Genomic DNA, 16,024 nt, shown 5'->3' on the forward strand with positions numbered 1-16,024 from the left:
TAGAATTGTGGGTTGACTGTTATTTTCTTCCAATGCTTTAAAAACATCATCCATTGTCTTCTTAGTTGCATAGTTTCTGATAGGCTGATTGGTATAATTCTTACCTTTATTCCTCAGTATATAATCTTCCTCCATCCATTGTTGTGGCTGCCTTCAAGACTTTCTCCTTCTTACTGTTTTCATTCAGTTTGAATGTGACTTGCTAAGGTGTTGGAGGTTTTGTTGGTTCACTTGTTTGTTTTATATATTTTTTTCTGTTTGATATTTTCTGAACATCAGGAATCTTTTTTTTTATATTTGTCACTAATTTTAGAAAAATTTCTAAAAGTATTTCTTCAGGGGTGCCTGAGTGTCTCAATGGTTTAAGCCTCTGCCTTCGCTCAGGTCATGGTCTCAAGGTCCTGGGATCGAGCCCTACATCAGACTCTCTGCTCAGCAGGGAGCCTGCTTCCCCCTCTCTCTCTGCCTGCTGCTCTGCCTACTTATGATCTCTCTCTGTCAAATAAATTAAAAAAAATCTTAAAAAAAAAGATATTTCTTAAGTTGTTTCTTTCTGCCCTGTTCTCTTTGTTTTCTTGCTGGGAATCTAATTACACATAAGTTAAATCATTTAATGTTGCCTTATTGCTCTTTGATGCTCTATTCTGTTTTTATTTTCCACTGTTTTGCCTTTGTGTTTGGATTGTGTGTTTTGTATTTGGATTGTGTGTTTTGTATTGACCTATTTTTGTGGTCAGTGACTTTCCTTGGCTGTATCACATGTACTTTGAAGCCCAACAATGACATTTTCTATAGATTTTGTTTCTAGCTTATATAAGTCTATCCTACAGTTTTCATCTGTCCTGAACTTACCTGTGTATCTTGCACGTTGTTGACATTTTTCATAAAAGCCTTTAATTTACTAATTATAAGTTATTCTGAAGTCCTTGTTTAAAAGCTCAAACATCTGTTTTGTATCTAAGTCTGGCTGTGAGGAGTACTTTCTCAGTTTAGGTTGATTTTTGTAATGCCTTTTGACATGCCTTATCATGTTTTGTTGAATACCTGACATTATTTATGACAATAGATACTGTATTATGACAGTAGATGCTAAGTCCTTTTCACGTTACTTGGTAAGCACACACTTTCTTCTGCTAGACCTTCACTATGGGGATTTGTGTTAATCTAGTTAGGACTTGACATAAGTTTGAAGTTTGTTATTGCTCTGGTTACCAAAGTTAGAGTATGTTAATGTTATGTGTTCCAGAGACTTCCAGTGCCTCTGGTAGAGGTTTTTTCCACCTCACACAGTTAGCAAATTGGGGCTGATAACTTTTTGTTGTAAATTCTTTCTTGTGCTATTCACTGTGGGGTATGTAAAGACAACTCTGGCCTCTATCCCTCAAACTGTGACAACCAAAATTGTCTCTAAAGAGTACCAAATTTCCTTGGTCGATTCGGGGTAGGTCTCAGTTGAGAGGCACTACTCTGTTTTACTTCTTGGTTTGGCTCTGGGTCCTCTCTTTGTGCTACTTCTAAAAGAAACTCTATCTCTTTCATCTCTCCACCTGTATTGCCCTCTACATCAATGATCCCAAGGGCCTTTGCACACTTATTTTCACTTGCATTTGGTTTTTAGTGGCTAATTAAAACTAGTTTATCTTCATACCAATTTATATGGCCTCTAATAAAATCCCCTCCAGATAAACATGCAGAGAGCCTGTTTTCCTCCATGCTTGTGCCTGCCACTATGCATAATCTTAGTTGTTTGATTTGCTTCCTCAATTTTCTAATGGTTTGAACACAAATCATTAATGTTTAGTTTGTCTAGTATTTTTCTTGCAGTAGGAGGGCAGCAAGAATTTTTCCAGCTTTCCACATTTCTTTTTTTTTTAAAGATTTTATTTATTTATTTGAAAGACAGAAATTACAAGTAGGCAGAGAGGCAGGCAGAGAGAGAGGAGGAAGCAGGCTCCCTGCTGAGCAGAGAGCCCGACGCGGGGCTCAATCCCAGGACCCTGGGATCATGACCTGAGCCGAAGGCAAAGGCTTTAATCCACTGAGCCACCCAGGCGCCCCGCTTTCCACATTTCTGAACTGAAATGGGAAGACCCCATTATCTTTATCATGTCCCCCAGTTGTCCTATTGGTTGTTACTTTTTTCAATCTGGGAGTGGGTCAAGGATGGCCTATTCTAGTGAATTTTCATATTTTACTCACCTTTCATGTATAATCATTTCAAACCATTTTCTCCTAAGAAATTAAGATTATTTGAATAGCCCTGGATTATTGTTTTACATAATGTCTCCTAAATATATTTGTCTAACATTCCTCCATGGTTACTTACAGGTTAAATGTTTCTGGGAGGGATGCTACAGATGTGCCTTTGTGTCCTTAAGTGGTCTACACCTATGAATGTGTGAGATCCATGGCCACAGTTTGGTTACTTGGTTAATGTGTCAGCTAAATATTTGCCTTGTAAAGGTACTTTTTTCTCTTTTGCATTTGGGAACTAATATGTGGGGTATAACTTTATTTGTTATATGAATATTCTCTTCCCAAAAGATTTTATCTTAGTTATTTTATAATCTATTGATGATTCTTGTTGATTTAGTTAATGTTACAGTGTGTAATGTTCTCTTTTGCATTTGGGAACTAATATGTGGGGTATAACTTTATTTGTTATATGAATACTCTCTTCCCAAAAGTTTTTGTCTTAGTTATTTTATAATCTATTGATGATTCTTGTTAATTTAGTTAATGTTACAGTGTGTCTAAAGTGGCTGTTTTCTGCCTCTCCTTTTAGGTCTCTCCAGAAAAGATAAGTGGTGTTTAATGACATTTCTGCAAATCCAGAAAGTTTTTTCCCATCCCTTTTGTTAGGTCCAGACTATTGGCTGTTATCCCTGGGCTTTGAAACCATAAAATGGCTATGCAAATGGGCACTGTATCCAAGTAATGTCTGGAAACAAAAACAAAACAAAACAGATTTGTCTCCCATGTTTCTTCTAGAGCTAGAAATATTTTTATAGACTCTCCTAGGAGTCTTTCTTTTTAATCCACTAGTCAGAATTGGAGCACATGCCTTATGCTAACCAATCAGAAAAAGGAAAATGAAGGAAAAGTGTGATGATTTTTGGACCAAATATGGCCCCCTGTTTATGGCTGGGGATGAGCCAGAACCTTGATATATTTGTCTCTGTAAAAGAGACAACGTGGTTGACAAATCCTGAATCTCTAATGGGAACTGAGAAGCAGGTCTATATGGTATGGCTGGAAAACAAGGATGCCGGATGCCGGTCTGGAGGACTCCCCTTCTGCCTTACCAACTTATCCCCAGCACTACCTATGCTGCTATTGTGCATGTGTATTGGTGAGAGAAGGCTTAACTCAATTCAGTTTCCTTTTCCTTTTATTTCCTCAGAAACATGAATTCTACTTTTGTGCAGCATGTCCCCAGGGAGCTTATCTGCTGCATCTGCAAGGATTATTTCACAGACCCTTTCACCCTTAGCTGTGGGCACATCTTTTGTACTCCTTGTCTCTGCCTCCTGTGGGAAGATGCTCAGCATCCTACTCACTGCTCTGTGTGCAGGACAGTATCTCCATGAATAGACTTCAAAAGCATTATTTTAGCTGTGAAACAAGTTCATGCTTCCAAAGAATCAGTTGCTTGCCAGTTACCGAACTCTGCCAAGCAAGTCTGTAGGATACACCTAGTATTAAAGGACCTCTTCTGTCCAACTGAAAAGAGCCCGCTGTGTTTGCACTGCTCCAATTCCCAAAGGCATGCCACTCACAGACACTCACCAATGTCACAAGCTGCTGAGCAGTGCAGGGTAAGTACTGCCACTGTGAATTGTGGAAGACTCTATGCCTTATCAGGCAATGAACAATAATTGTTGATTTTTATTTTTCTTCTCTTAGTCCTCAAGCAAATAGAATTGCAAGATACCATGTGCCATGCTCTGTTCTGAAAAATTAGGGATACAACACTGAAGAAACTAGACAAACATCTTTGCTCCCCTAAAGTTTAAATTCTGTTGGGTTGAGGGAGAATGATGATGAGTTGAGGAGGGTGTTGTTATTTCAGTGTAACTAACAGGGTATGTAATCTCTAGAGACAGTGACAGTCATTGGCTACTTCAGCAATGATGACCACAAGTGTCTTCTAGTGATAGCAGATTTAGAAATAATGTATTGTAATCATCCTATAGAAAAAGTGATGGCCATCATTTCAAAATTAAATATGAATCAAGATTCACTTCTGAACATTGTCCACATTACATGTAATGAAAGTACTAGATTCCTCAGATTATGTATTGCATTTTCTAAATTCAGGAACTCTATTTTCAGTCAATCTTCCAGATTTGACTATTAGTGTTCCTAGGGAAAATCATTGACATATCTGCTTTCTTTACTTTTTATTTTTCTCATGTCTATCCCCTTATCACTTTTTGAGGTATCTGAAAAGTGCTATTTCTGTTTTTCTAGTGCTTAAATTTGCAGTTCTTTTACAGGAGAAACTTCTGATGCAAATTAAGTCTATTTGGAAAAGCAGACAGAAAAATCAGAAAAATCTAAACAAAGAGTACAACTTATTTAGAACATGGCAGGTAAGAGTAGGCCCTGTTTCCCTTGGAACCAGCTTGGGATAGATACCATGGTAACTGACAGTGGAAGAACTTAAATTAAATCATAATGTCCCTTGAGCAGGTAAAAAGAACTACATATGTTTCTCTACAGGAAAACATGACCTTCAGTACAGGATTTCACACTGATCCCATTGTGTAACTAAAAGACTTCTCCTGGTTTTTCTGGATAAAGCAAGATCTACCACCAATACATCATCAGGAATAAGAAAATGCACTATCCCAAGACAGAATGCAGCAATCACGGGGATGGAGGTAAATACAAAGTTCTATAGGAACTTAGCAAATTTTGAATATTAAGAAAAGCTTCTCAGACAAGTAAAAATCAATGTGATGTGTGTATGTTAGTAGAATTTGTCATTTCCTGGATATTGATGGCAGAGAGATCTGAGAAACAAGAAAAGTAAAGATGAGACAAACCAGACAACCCATGAAATGGTTCGAGATCTGCTTGCTGCTCCTACTGATTAGGACACGGGGCATGAGGCAGATAGGCAGTGATGAGGGATGTGGCTAGAAATGTCATTATGCCCAGATCAAGAATATAAATGCCTAGCGAAGGATTTTGGATTGTGTCATTGTTGATTCATGAAGAACTGAGAACCTGAATCTGAAGAAGACAACTAGACCTTTCTTTTCAAATAACTTGAGCAATACTGAAGGAGACATAAAAAACCAGTATTAGAGAATAAAAATTCATTGAACAGTTATCTGTGCATGATACTATGAGAATGCCAAAGAGGAATAAGAACATTATGTTGATCATTTAGGATGGATTTCTTCTACTTTTTTAAAAGATTTATTTATTTTAGAGAGCATGTGAGCAGGTGAGACAGGGCTTGAGCTCTTAATTCTGAGATCATGACCTGAGCAGAAATCAAGAGTCCCACGCTCGACTGACCAAGCCACCCAGGCACCCCTAGGATGGATTTCTAATGAGTCATTCATTCATATGAGGACTTTTGATGTGTTGCTCACTGTTCTAGGCCAACAAAGAGATACAAGAATGGGCAAAAAGAGAAACAAATCACTGAGCTCAGGAGTTTATAATCATTAAAAGAACTTGGTCCAGAAATTTAAAAAGTAAAAGTTGTAATATATCACATATATGAAGTACTTGGGTAAAATGAAAGCAGAAAATGAGTATGAGAAGTGTGGGCTTGGGGAATGTATGCTGGCCAAGGTTACATCTGGGCAGAGATCAGAAGGAGCTGGTCAGGGGTGTGGGAGTTGGGGGATGAGCACCCCTCTGAGAACACAGCTTTCTGCAGTAGGAGACAGTGGGATTAGTAAAAGAAATGGGCAGGAAATAATGTCAAAAGTGGAAAGAGGGTGAAGTAATATAAGAATGAATCATATTATTTGGATTTGTAAAAACAGACTCTTGGCAAGTTGGAATGTGTAGTTCAGGAAAGAGTAGGGAACAGAAGTGAGGAGTCAGTGCTTGGATGAATAACTGGAAATTACACCCATGGACACACTGAGTTTGATTTCATTTGTTCAATAAGTTGGCTTTTATGGCAATAAAAGTGTTAGCATAGAAGCTAGCTAAAGCCATTTTAACAAGGATGTTTAGTGTTGATACTTCCAAAATAATTTGGTAAATCCACGTGTGTTTAAAGATGGTGTGAAGAGAATGGGAGAAAGTGAACTGGAGACAGACCCACAGAACAAGAGGTTCAGAGACACAGAGATGTAGGAGACAGTGGAGAGGCAAGAATGTGTGTGTAGGATTGTAAGCTTGTGTCTCTAAGGAGGTCAGACAGGGTGGACCAATCAAGAGGAGGTGGGTGTGGTCCTGAGGCAGGCGGAGCCAAGCTCTGGTGAAACACAAGAGTTTTGGTAATGAAGGTAATTTAGAAAGATCATGTGCAATGTCCTCTATTTACCTGAGGAAGTCAATTGTTGCTTTTTTGCTGGGAGCAGTGAATATCCCAAATGAATATGAGCATTTGGGAAAATGAATTATGATTTAAATATTATGAATTATGTAAAACAATAAAAATTGATCTTAAATTTCTATTTTTACATGAAAACATGGGTATTTGAGGGTAAGTCATTGTAAACAATGGTGCAGGCAAATAAATAAATGAAAAAGGAAGAAAGGAAGGGAAAAAGGTAAGAAAGAAACCAAATGTGTGGTTTCTTAGGAGAAGAAAGACATAAAGTTGTATGTAGTACTTCTATGATGTGAATATTTGCTACAGATCATGATTGGTAGGTTCAGATTCCAACCCCTAAGGTGATCGTAGTAGGAGTGGGGGTGATGAGCTCACGAGGCCAGAGTCCTCAAGAATGGGACAATTGTCCTTCTGAAAGAGAAGTTAGAAATGTCCCTTGCCCCATCTGCCATTTGAGGACACAATGAAAAGATAGCTGTGTAGGAAGGGGGACTCTCATCAGATACCAAATCTGCCAGTACCAATCATAGGCTTCCCAGCACATAGAATTGTGAGAAATTAATTTCTGTATTTATTAGATACCCGGTATATGGTGTTTTGTTTTTTTTTAAAGATTTTATTTATTTATTTGACAGAGAGAGAGAGATCACAAGTAGGCAGAGAGGCAGGCAGAGAGAGAGAGAGATAGAGAAACAGGCTCCCTGCTGAGCAGAGAGCCCAATGCGGGGCTCGATCCCAGGACCCTGGGATCACGACCTGAGCTGAAGGCAGAGGCCTTAACCCACTGAGCCACCCAGGCGCCCAGTCTATGGTATTTTTGTTAAAGCAGTCCAAACAGACTAAGAACACTGTACATAGCCCACAGAATATAGATAATGAAAGAAGAATAAAATCATCCAGATATATGGCCTAATTAAACCAATGTCATTTCAGGGTTTTGTAAATCTATGGTTGAGGATGATCAGGGCTGAATATCCTGAGGTAAACCAGTATCTCTATGAGGAAAAGCAAAAACATTTAGATAGCCTGGCAGTGGAAGGCAAGGTAGTTTTTAATCAACTCCGGAGAAATGTAGGTAGAATGTGTCACATGGGGAAACTCCTGAGAAAAATGTATGAGGAACTAAAGGAAATGTGCTGCAAAACAGATGTGGACCTGAACCAGGTAAAGACTAAGGAAAGATGTCAGGGTGTTGAACACTAGACTGCTCAGAAATCATTTATGTCCACTGAAGTCTGTACCCCTTGGACCTCCATTATTTTCCTGTTTCCAAGGTCCAATTATGCCTTCTTTAACTTTGAGATGTTAGGCTTTTCTCCTCCAGTATAACCCGGAGGCTCAGGGTCACATTCACCTTATACAAAAATGAAAACTATGTAGAAAATTCTGTGGAACAGATCCAGAAAAAAAAAAAAAAAGTCCTTCTTAACTCTTCTACCTGAAAGCAACAGAGCAACTCGTGAATAGATCATTGGATTCTGTATCTGAACTTGTCAATAAGTGGGAATGTGGGATCTATCCATTCTTTCTGTTTTGAAATTGTAGATTTGGAGCCCACATACCCTCATAAGAACTTCGGGGAAACCTCTGTGAATCTTGCCATAGATTAGGACAAACACAGCCAACTGTTTATTCTAAGAACATCTTCCATTTTAAATTTTGTCTTGATCACGATTGTATCAATGTATGCAAATATAAGATGAGTTTCATCTTTGTAAGGAGGAGGGAAAGAGCAAATGATTTCACCCAAGAAAGAAAAGTGGAGATGCAGAATTTTCCAGTCCAGTCTCATAGCCTCAGACTAGACTAAGCATATCTTGAGCTCAAAGCTAAGGCTTCTCTTTCTCTTCACAGGATTTTGGAGACCTCACGAAAAGGTAAGTTTGCCCCTCTGTTCAAGTTGGTTTATGGTGACAGTGGTCAGGCTATGTCTGCTGAGATGGACACACACCTTTTTGTGGCAAGTTTCTTTCTGTCTTCATTTGGAAACAAAGGCAGTCTTCTCTAAACACTTCTAGGTTTTATACTGGCCACCCTTAGGTCAAAGTGAGGGTTGAGAGGGATGCGGTTTCGGCTATAAGGCTTAATGCAGAAGTTGGCAAAAGATCATTATTTTTCCTGTCTCTAATTTTCAAAATCCCAATTATTTGAGGATTATTCCAGGTCTTCTATGGGAAAGGCAAATAAGCTCAGAGAGGCAGCAAGTGGAAGGATGGTGAGAAGAGGGGACAGGGAGAGTCCCCAAGAAAGAGCCTTGTACAGAGCTTAGACTCCATATGTACCAGGCAGCAAGTTCCAAAATTTTGGCACCTACTGGATTTCGGCAACAAAAAGGGAATGGCTGTATGAATTCCCTAGGGAAGCCGAAGGTAAGAAAGAGATACAGTTGTGAGTGAAGTGACGTAGCTCACTGAGATTGAAGTGGGAAGAGCAGAGTACCTAATTATAAAATACAAGAGCAACTGCAGTATCCCTCGATTTGTGAAGTTGAAGTAACACCTTCTGCATCTAACAGAGAGGATTCTGATGGAGCATCTTCAAGGGATTGCTTACAATCCCACTGGGAGAGTTAGTAAGCAGCTCTTCTTCTTTGCAGGGGTCAGTTAATGCAGCTGCACATTCCCCAGCCTGTGAACCAGCAGCTGAGCTCATGGACCATCACAGGGATGTCCGAAGGGCTTAACAACTTCCGAGGTGAGAGGGGCCGCCGTGGTGAGACCTCACTGTTTCCTCCAGGAGGGGATACGCCTGGAGGACATCCCCTCATTGCTCTATTGGTCTTTTCAGAGAACAGGGAGGCAGGTCAATGTGAATACCCTTATAACTAATTATATTTTATTGTTAATTAACAGGTAAAAGCTATCTGAAGTCAGTCAAAGACAATCAAATATAACTGTTTTTTGATAATTTGCAGTGAGTTTAAGGCGATGAAAGCATGTGGCATTAAAACTACATATTAATTCAGAAGTGGTTCCGGTCAAGATGGTGGAGAAGTAGCAGGCTGAGACTACATCAGGTAGCAGGAGATCAGCTCGATAGCTTATCTAAACATTGAAAACAACTACAAATCCAACAGGAGATCGAAGAGAAGAAGAACAGCAATTCTAGAAACAGAAAATCGACCACTTTCTGAAAGGTAGGACTGGTGGAGAAGTGAATCCAAAACGACGGGAAGATAGACCATGGAGGGACAGGCTGGTTCCAGCAAGCGGCGGAGCAACAGAGCACAAAATCAGGACTTTTAAAAGTCTGTTCCACTGAGGGACATTGCTCCAGAGGCTAAACCGGGGTGAAGCCCATACAGGGTCAGCGTGGCCCCAGGTCCCGCAGGGTCACAGAAGGATCAGGGGTGTCAGAGTGTCTCAGAGCTCACAGGTATTAGAATGGAGAAGCTGGCTACAGAGACAGAGCTGAGGACTGAGCTCTCAGCTCGGGGTTACCTTGAACCGGTCGCAGGCGGGATGGGCTCAGAGCGTGGCTGGAGGATGGGGATACAGGAGTGATTGGGTGATATTCTCTGGGGGCGCACTGAAGAGTGGGGCCCCGGGCTCTTGGCTCCTCTGGGCCAGAGACTGGAGGCCGCCATTTTCATTCCCGTCCTCCAGAACTCTACGGAAGGCGTTCAGGGAACAAAAGCTCCCAAAAGCGAACCCATGCGGATTACTTAGTCCTGCCCCCAGTAAGGGCGGTGCAATTCCACCTCAGGCAAAGACACTTGAGAGTCACTACAACAGGCCCCTGCCCCAGAAGACCAACAAAATATCCAGCCAGGACGAAGTTCATCTATCAAGGAAAGCAGGTTCAATACCTAGGACAGCAGTGGATTTCCAGAGGAAGAGAAAGGAAAGCACAGAACTCATGGCTTTCTCCCCATGATTCTTTAGTCTTGTGGTTAATTCAATTTTTTTTTCAATTTTTTTTTCTTTCTTTTTTCTTCTTCTGCTAAATTTTTTAAAACTTTTACCCTTTTCTTTTTTAATGTTTTTTGACTAGTTTTTCTAACATATATATTTTTTCTTTCTTTTTTATATTTTTTCTTTATTTGTTTTATTTTTTAAATTTCTTTCTTTTTTTTTTCTGAAGCTCTTTTTATCCCCTTTCTCCCCCCCCCACAATTTGGAGTCTCTTCTGATTTGGTTACAGTGAATTGTTCTGGGGTCTTTGCCACCCTTTTAGTGTTTTATTTGATCCTTCATATCCTCTTATCTGGATAAAATGACAAGGCGGAAAAAATCAACACACACACACACACACACACACACACAAAAGAGGCAGTACCAAAGGCTAGGGACCTAATCAACACAGACATTGGTAATATGTCAGATCAAGAGTTCAGAATGACGATTATGAATGTTCTAGCTGGGCTGGAAAAAGGCATGGAAGATATTAGAGAAACCCTCTCTGGAGATATAAAAGCCCTTTCTGGAGAAATTAAAGAACTAAAATCTAACCAATTAGAAATCAAAAAAGCTATTAATGAGGTGCAATCAAAAATGGAGGCTCTCACTGTTAGGGTAAATGAGGCAGAAGAAAGAATTAGTGATATAGAAGACCAAATGACAGAGAATAAAGAAGCTGAGCAAAAGAGGGACAAACAGCTACTGGACCATGAGGGGAGAATTCGAGAGATAAGTGACACCATAAGACAAAACAACATTAGAATAATTGGGATTCCAGAAGAAGAAGAAAGAGAGAGGGGAGCAGAAGGTCTATTGGAGAGAATTATTGGAGAGAATTTCCATAATATGGCAAAGGGAATGAGCATCAAAATCCAGGAGGTGCAGAGAACCCGCCCCCAAAATCAACAAGAATAGGCCCACACCCCGTCACCTAATTGTAAAATTGACAAGTCTTAGTGACAAAGAGAAAATCTTGAAAGCAGCCCGGGAAAAGAAGTCTGTAACATACAATGGTAAAAATATTAGCTTGGCAGCAGACTTATCCACAGAGACCTGGCAGGCCAGAAAGAGCTGGTGTGATATATTCAGAGCACTAAACGAGGAAAACATGCAGCCAAGAATACTCTATCCAGCTAGAATATCATTGAAAATAGAAGGAGAGATAAAAAGCTTCCAGGACAAACAAAAACTGAAAGAATTTACAAACACCAAACCAGTTCTATAGGAAATATTGAAAGGGGTCCTCTAAGTAAAGAGAGAGCCTAAAAGTAGTAGATCAGAAAGGTACAGAGACAATATACAGTAACAGTCACCTTACATGCAATAGAAGGGCACTAAATTCATATTTCTCAATAGTTACCTTGAATGTTAATGAGCTAAATGCCCAATCAAAAGACACCGGGTATCAGAATGGATAAAAAAACAAAACACATCTCTATGTTGCCTACAAAAAACTCATTTTAGACACGAAGACACCTCCAGATTTAAAGTGAGGGGTGGAAAACAATTTACCATGCTAATGCGCATCAGAAGAAAGCTGGGGTGGCAATCCTTATATCAGATCAATTAGATTTTAAGCCAAAGACTATAATAAGAGATGAGGAAGGACACTATATCATACTCAAAGGGTCTGTCCAATAAGAAGACCTAACAATTTTAAATAGCTATGCCCCTAATGTGGGAGCAGCCAACTATGTAAACCAATTAATAACAAAATCAAAGAAACACATCAATAATGATACAATAATAGTAGGGGACTTTAACACTCCCCTCACTGAAATGGACAGATCATCCAAGCAAAAGATCAACAAGGAAATAAAGGCCTTAAATGATACACTGGACCAGATGGAAATCACAGATATATTCAGAACATTTCATCCCAAAGCAACAGAATACACATTCTTCTCTAGTGCACATGGAACCTTCTCCAGAATAGATCACATCCTGGGTCACAAATCAGGTCTCAACCGGTATCAAAAGATTGGGATCATTCCCTGCATATTTTCAGACCACAATGCTCTGAAGCTAGAACTCAATCACAAGAGGAAAGCTGGAAAGAACCCAAATACATGGAGACTAAACAGCATCCTTCTAAATAATGAATGGGTCAACCAGGAAATTAAAGAAGAATTAAAAATATTCATGGAAACAAATGATAATGAAAACACAACAGTTCAAAATCTGTGGGACACAGCAAAGGCAGTCCTGAGAGGAAAATATATAGCGGTACAAGCCTTTCTCAAGAAACAAGAAGGGTCTCAAGTATATAACCTAACCCTACACCTAAAGGAGCTGGAGAAAGAACAAGAAAGAAACCCTAAACCCAGCAGGAGAAGAGAAATCATAAAGATCAGAGCAGAAATCAATGAAATAGAAACCAAAAAACAATAGAAAAAATCAATGAAACTAGGAGCTGGTTCTTTAAAAGAATCAATAAGATTGATAAACCCCTGGCCAGACTTATCAAAAAGAAAAGAGAAAGGACCCAAATAAATAAAATCATGAATGAAAGAGGAATGATCACAACCAACACCAAAGAAATACAGACAATTATAAGAACATACTATGTGCAACTCTACGCCAACAAATTTGACAATCTGGAAGAAATGGATGCATTCCTAGAGACATATCAACTACCACAACTGAACCAGGAAGAAATAGAAAACCTGAACAGGCCCATAACCAGTAAGGAGATTGAAACAGTCATCAAAAATCTCCAAACAAACAAAAGCCCAGGGCCAGACGGCTTCCCAGGGGAATTCTACCAAACATTTAAAGAAGAACTCATTCCTATTCTCCTGAAACTGTTCCAAAAAATAGAAATGGAAGGAAAACTTCCAAACTCATTTTATGAGGCCAGCCTCACCTTGATCCCAAAACCAGACAAGGATCCCACCAAAAAAGAGAACTACAGACCAATATCCTTGATGAACACAGATGCAAAAATTCTCACCAAAATACTAGCCGATAGGATTCAACAGTACATTAAAAGGATTATTCACCACGACCAAGTGGGATTTATTCCAGGGCTGCAAGGTTGGTTCAACATCTGCAAATCAATCAATGTGATACAACACATTAATAAAAGAAAGAACAAGAACCATATGATACTCTCAATAGATGCTGAAAAAGCATTTGACAAAGTACAGCATCCATTCCTGATCAAAACTCTTCAAAGTGTAGGGATAGATGGCACATACCTCAATATTATCAAAGCTATCTATGAAAAACCCACCGCAAATATCATTCTCAATGGAGAAAAGCTAAAAGCTTTTCCATTAAGGTCAGGAACACGGCAGGGATGTCCATTATCACACTGCTATTCAACATAGTACTAGAAGGCCTAGCCTCAGCAATCAGACAACAAAAAAGAAATTAAAGGAATCCAAATCAGCAAAGAAGAAGTCCAACTCTCACTCTTTGCAGATGATATGATAGTATGTGTGGAAAACCCAAAAGACTCCACTCCAAAACTGCTAGAAGTTGTCCAGGAATTCAGTAAAGTATCAGGATATAAAATCAATGCACAGAAATCAGTTGCATTTCTGTACACCAAAAACAAGACAGAAGAAAGAGAAATTAAGGAGTCCATCCCATTTACAATTGCACCCGAAACTATAAGATACCTAGGAATAAACCTAACCAAAGAGGCTAAGAATCTATATGCAGAAAACTATAAAGTACTCATGAAAGAAATTGAGGAAGACACAAAGAAATGAAAAAAAATGTTCCTTGCTCCTGGATTGGAAGAATAAATATTGTGAAAATGTCTATGCTACCTAAAGCAATCTACACATTTAATGCAATCCCTATCAAAATACCATCCATTTTTTTCAAAGAAATGGAACAAATAATCCTAAAATTTATATGGAACCAGAAAAGACCTCGAATAGCCAAAGGAATATTGAAAAAGAAAGCCGAAGTGGGTGGCATCACAATTCCAGACTTCAAGCTCTATTACAAAGCTGTCATCATCAAGACAGCATGGTACTGCCACAAAAACAGACACATAGATCAATGGAACAGAATAGAGAGCCCAGAAATAGACCCTCACCTCTATGGTCAACTAATCTTCGACAAACCAGGAAAGAATGTCCAATGGAAAAAAGACAGCCTCTTCAATAAATGGTGCTGGGAAAATTGGACAGCCACATGCAGAAAAATGAAATTGGACCACTTCCTTACACCACACACGAAAATAGACTCAAAATGGTTGAAGGACCTCAATGTGAGAAAGGAATCCATCAAAATCCTTGAGGAGAACACAGGCAGTAACCTCTTCGACATCAGCCGCAGCAACATCTTCCTAGGAACATTGACAAAGGCAAGGGAAGCAAGGGCAAAAATGAACTCTTGGGATTTCATCAAGATCAAAAGCTTTTGCACAGCAAAGGAAACAGTTAACAAAACCAAAAGACTCCACAGTTTGGCGACCGTGGCCATCGCTGCTCTAAACATTGGGGTACAGATGGCCCTTCTTTTCACTACATCTGTATCTTTGGGGTAAATACCCAGCAGTGCAATTGCAGGGTCATAGGGAAGCTCTATTTTTAATTTCTTCAGGAATCTCCACACTGTTCTCCAAAGTGGCTGCACCAACTTGCATTCACACCAACAGTGGAAGAGGGTTCCCCTTTCTCCATATCCTCTCCAACACACATTGTTTCCTGTCTTGCTAATTTTGGCCATTCTAACTGGTGTAAGGTGATATCTCAATGTGGTTTTAATTTGAATCTCCCTGATGGCTAGTGATGATGAGCATTTTTTCATGTGTCTGATAGCCATTTGTATGTCTTCAGTGGAAAAGTGTCTGTTCATATCTTCTGCCCATTTTTTGATATAATTATTTGTTTTGTGTGTGTTGAGTTTGAGAAGTTCTTTATAGATCCTGGATATCAACCATTTGTCTGTACTGTCATCTGCAAATATCTTCTGCCATTCCGTGCATTGCCTTTTTGTTTTGTTGACTGTTTCCTTTGCTGTGCAGAAGCTTTTGATCTTGATGAAGTCCCAAAAGTTCATTTTTGCTTTTGTTTCCTTGGCCTTTGGAGACATATCTTGAAAGAAGTTGCTGTGGCTGATATCGAAGAGGTTACTGCCTATGTTCTCCTCTAGGATTCTGATGGATTCCTGTCTCACGTTGAGGTCTTTTATCCATTTCGAGTTTATCTTTGTGTATGGTGTAAGAGAATGGTCGAGTTTCATGCTTCTACATATAGCTGTCCAGCTTTCCCAGCACCATTTATTGAAGAGACTGTCTTTTTTCCACTGTATAATTTTTCCTGTTTTGTCAAAGATTATTCGACCATAGAGCTGAGGGTCCATAGCTGGGCTCTCTACTCTATTCCACTGGTCTATGTATCTGTTTTCATGCCAGTAACATGCTGTCTTGGTGATCACAGCTTTGTAGTAAAGCTTGAAATCAGGTAACGTGATGCTATCAATTTTGTTTTTGTTTTTCAACATTTCCTTAGCAATTCGGGGTCTCTTCTGATTCCATATAAATTTTAGGATTATTTGCTCCAGCTCTTTGAAAAATACCAGTGGAATTTTGATCGGAATGGCATTAAAAGTATAGATTGCTCTAGGCAGT

The 16,024-nt window shown here is 39.3% G+C and overlaps 1 protein-coding gene across 1 annotated transcript; it reads left to right on the forward strand.

Annotated features, from left to right (window-relative positions):
- Positions 1-3,126: 3,126 nt before the first annotated feature.
- Positions 3,127-8,413, forward strand: LOC123948798 (tripartite motif-containing protein 77-like). The gene is given in 5 exon segments (XM_046015942.1): positions 3,127-3,278; positions 3,404-3,818; positions 4,500-4,595; positions 7,466-7,696; positions 8,387-8,413. Coding segments are annotated over 5 exon segments (921 nt in total).
- The last annotated feature ends 7,611 nt before the right edge of the window (positions 8,414-16,024 follow it).

This window comes from Meles meles, chromosome 8 (genome assembly GCF_922984935.1).
Source record: "Meles meles chromosome 8, mMelMel3.1 paternal haplotype, whole genome shotgun sequence".
In the NCBI taxonomy this organism is placed as follows: Eukaryota; Metazoa; Chordata; class Mammalia; order Carnivora; family Mustelidae; genus Meles; species Meles meles.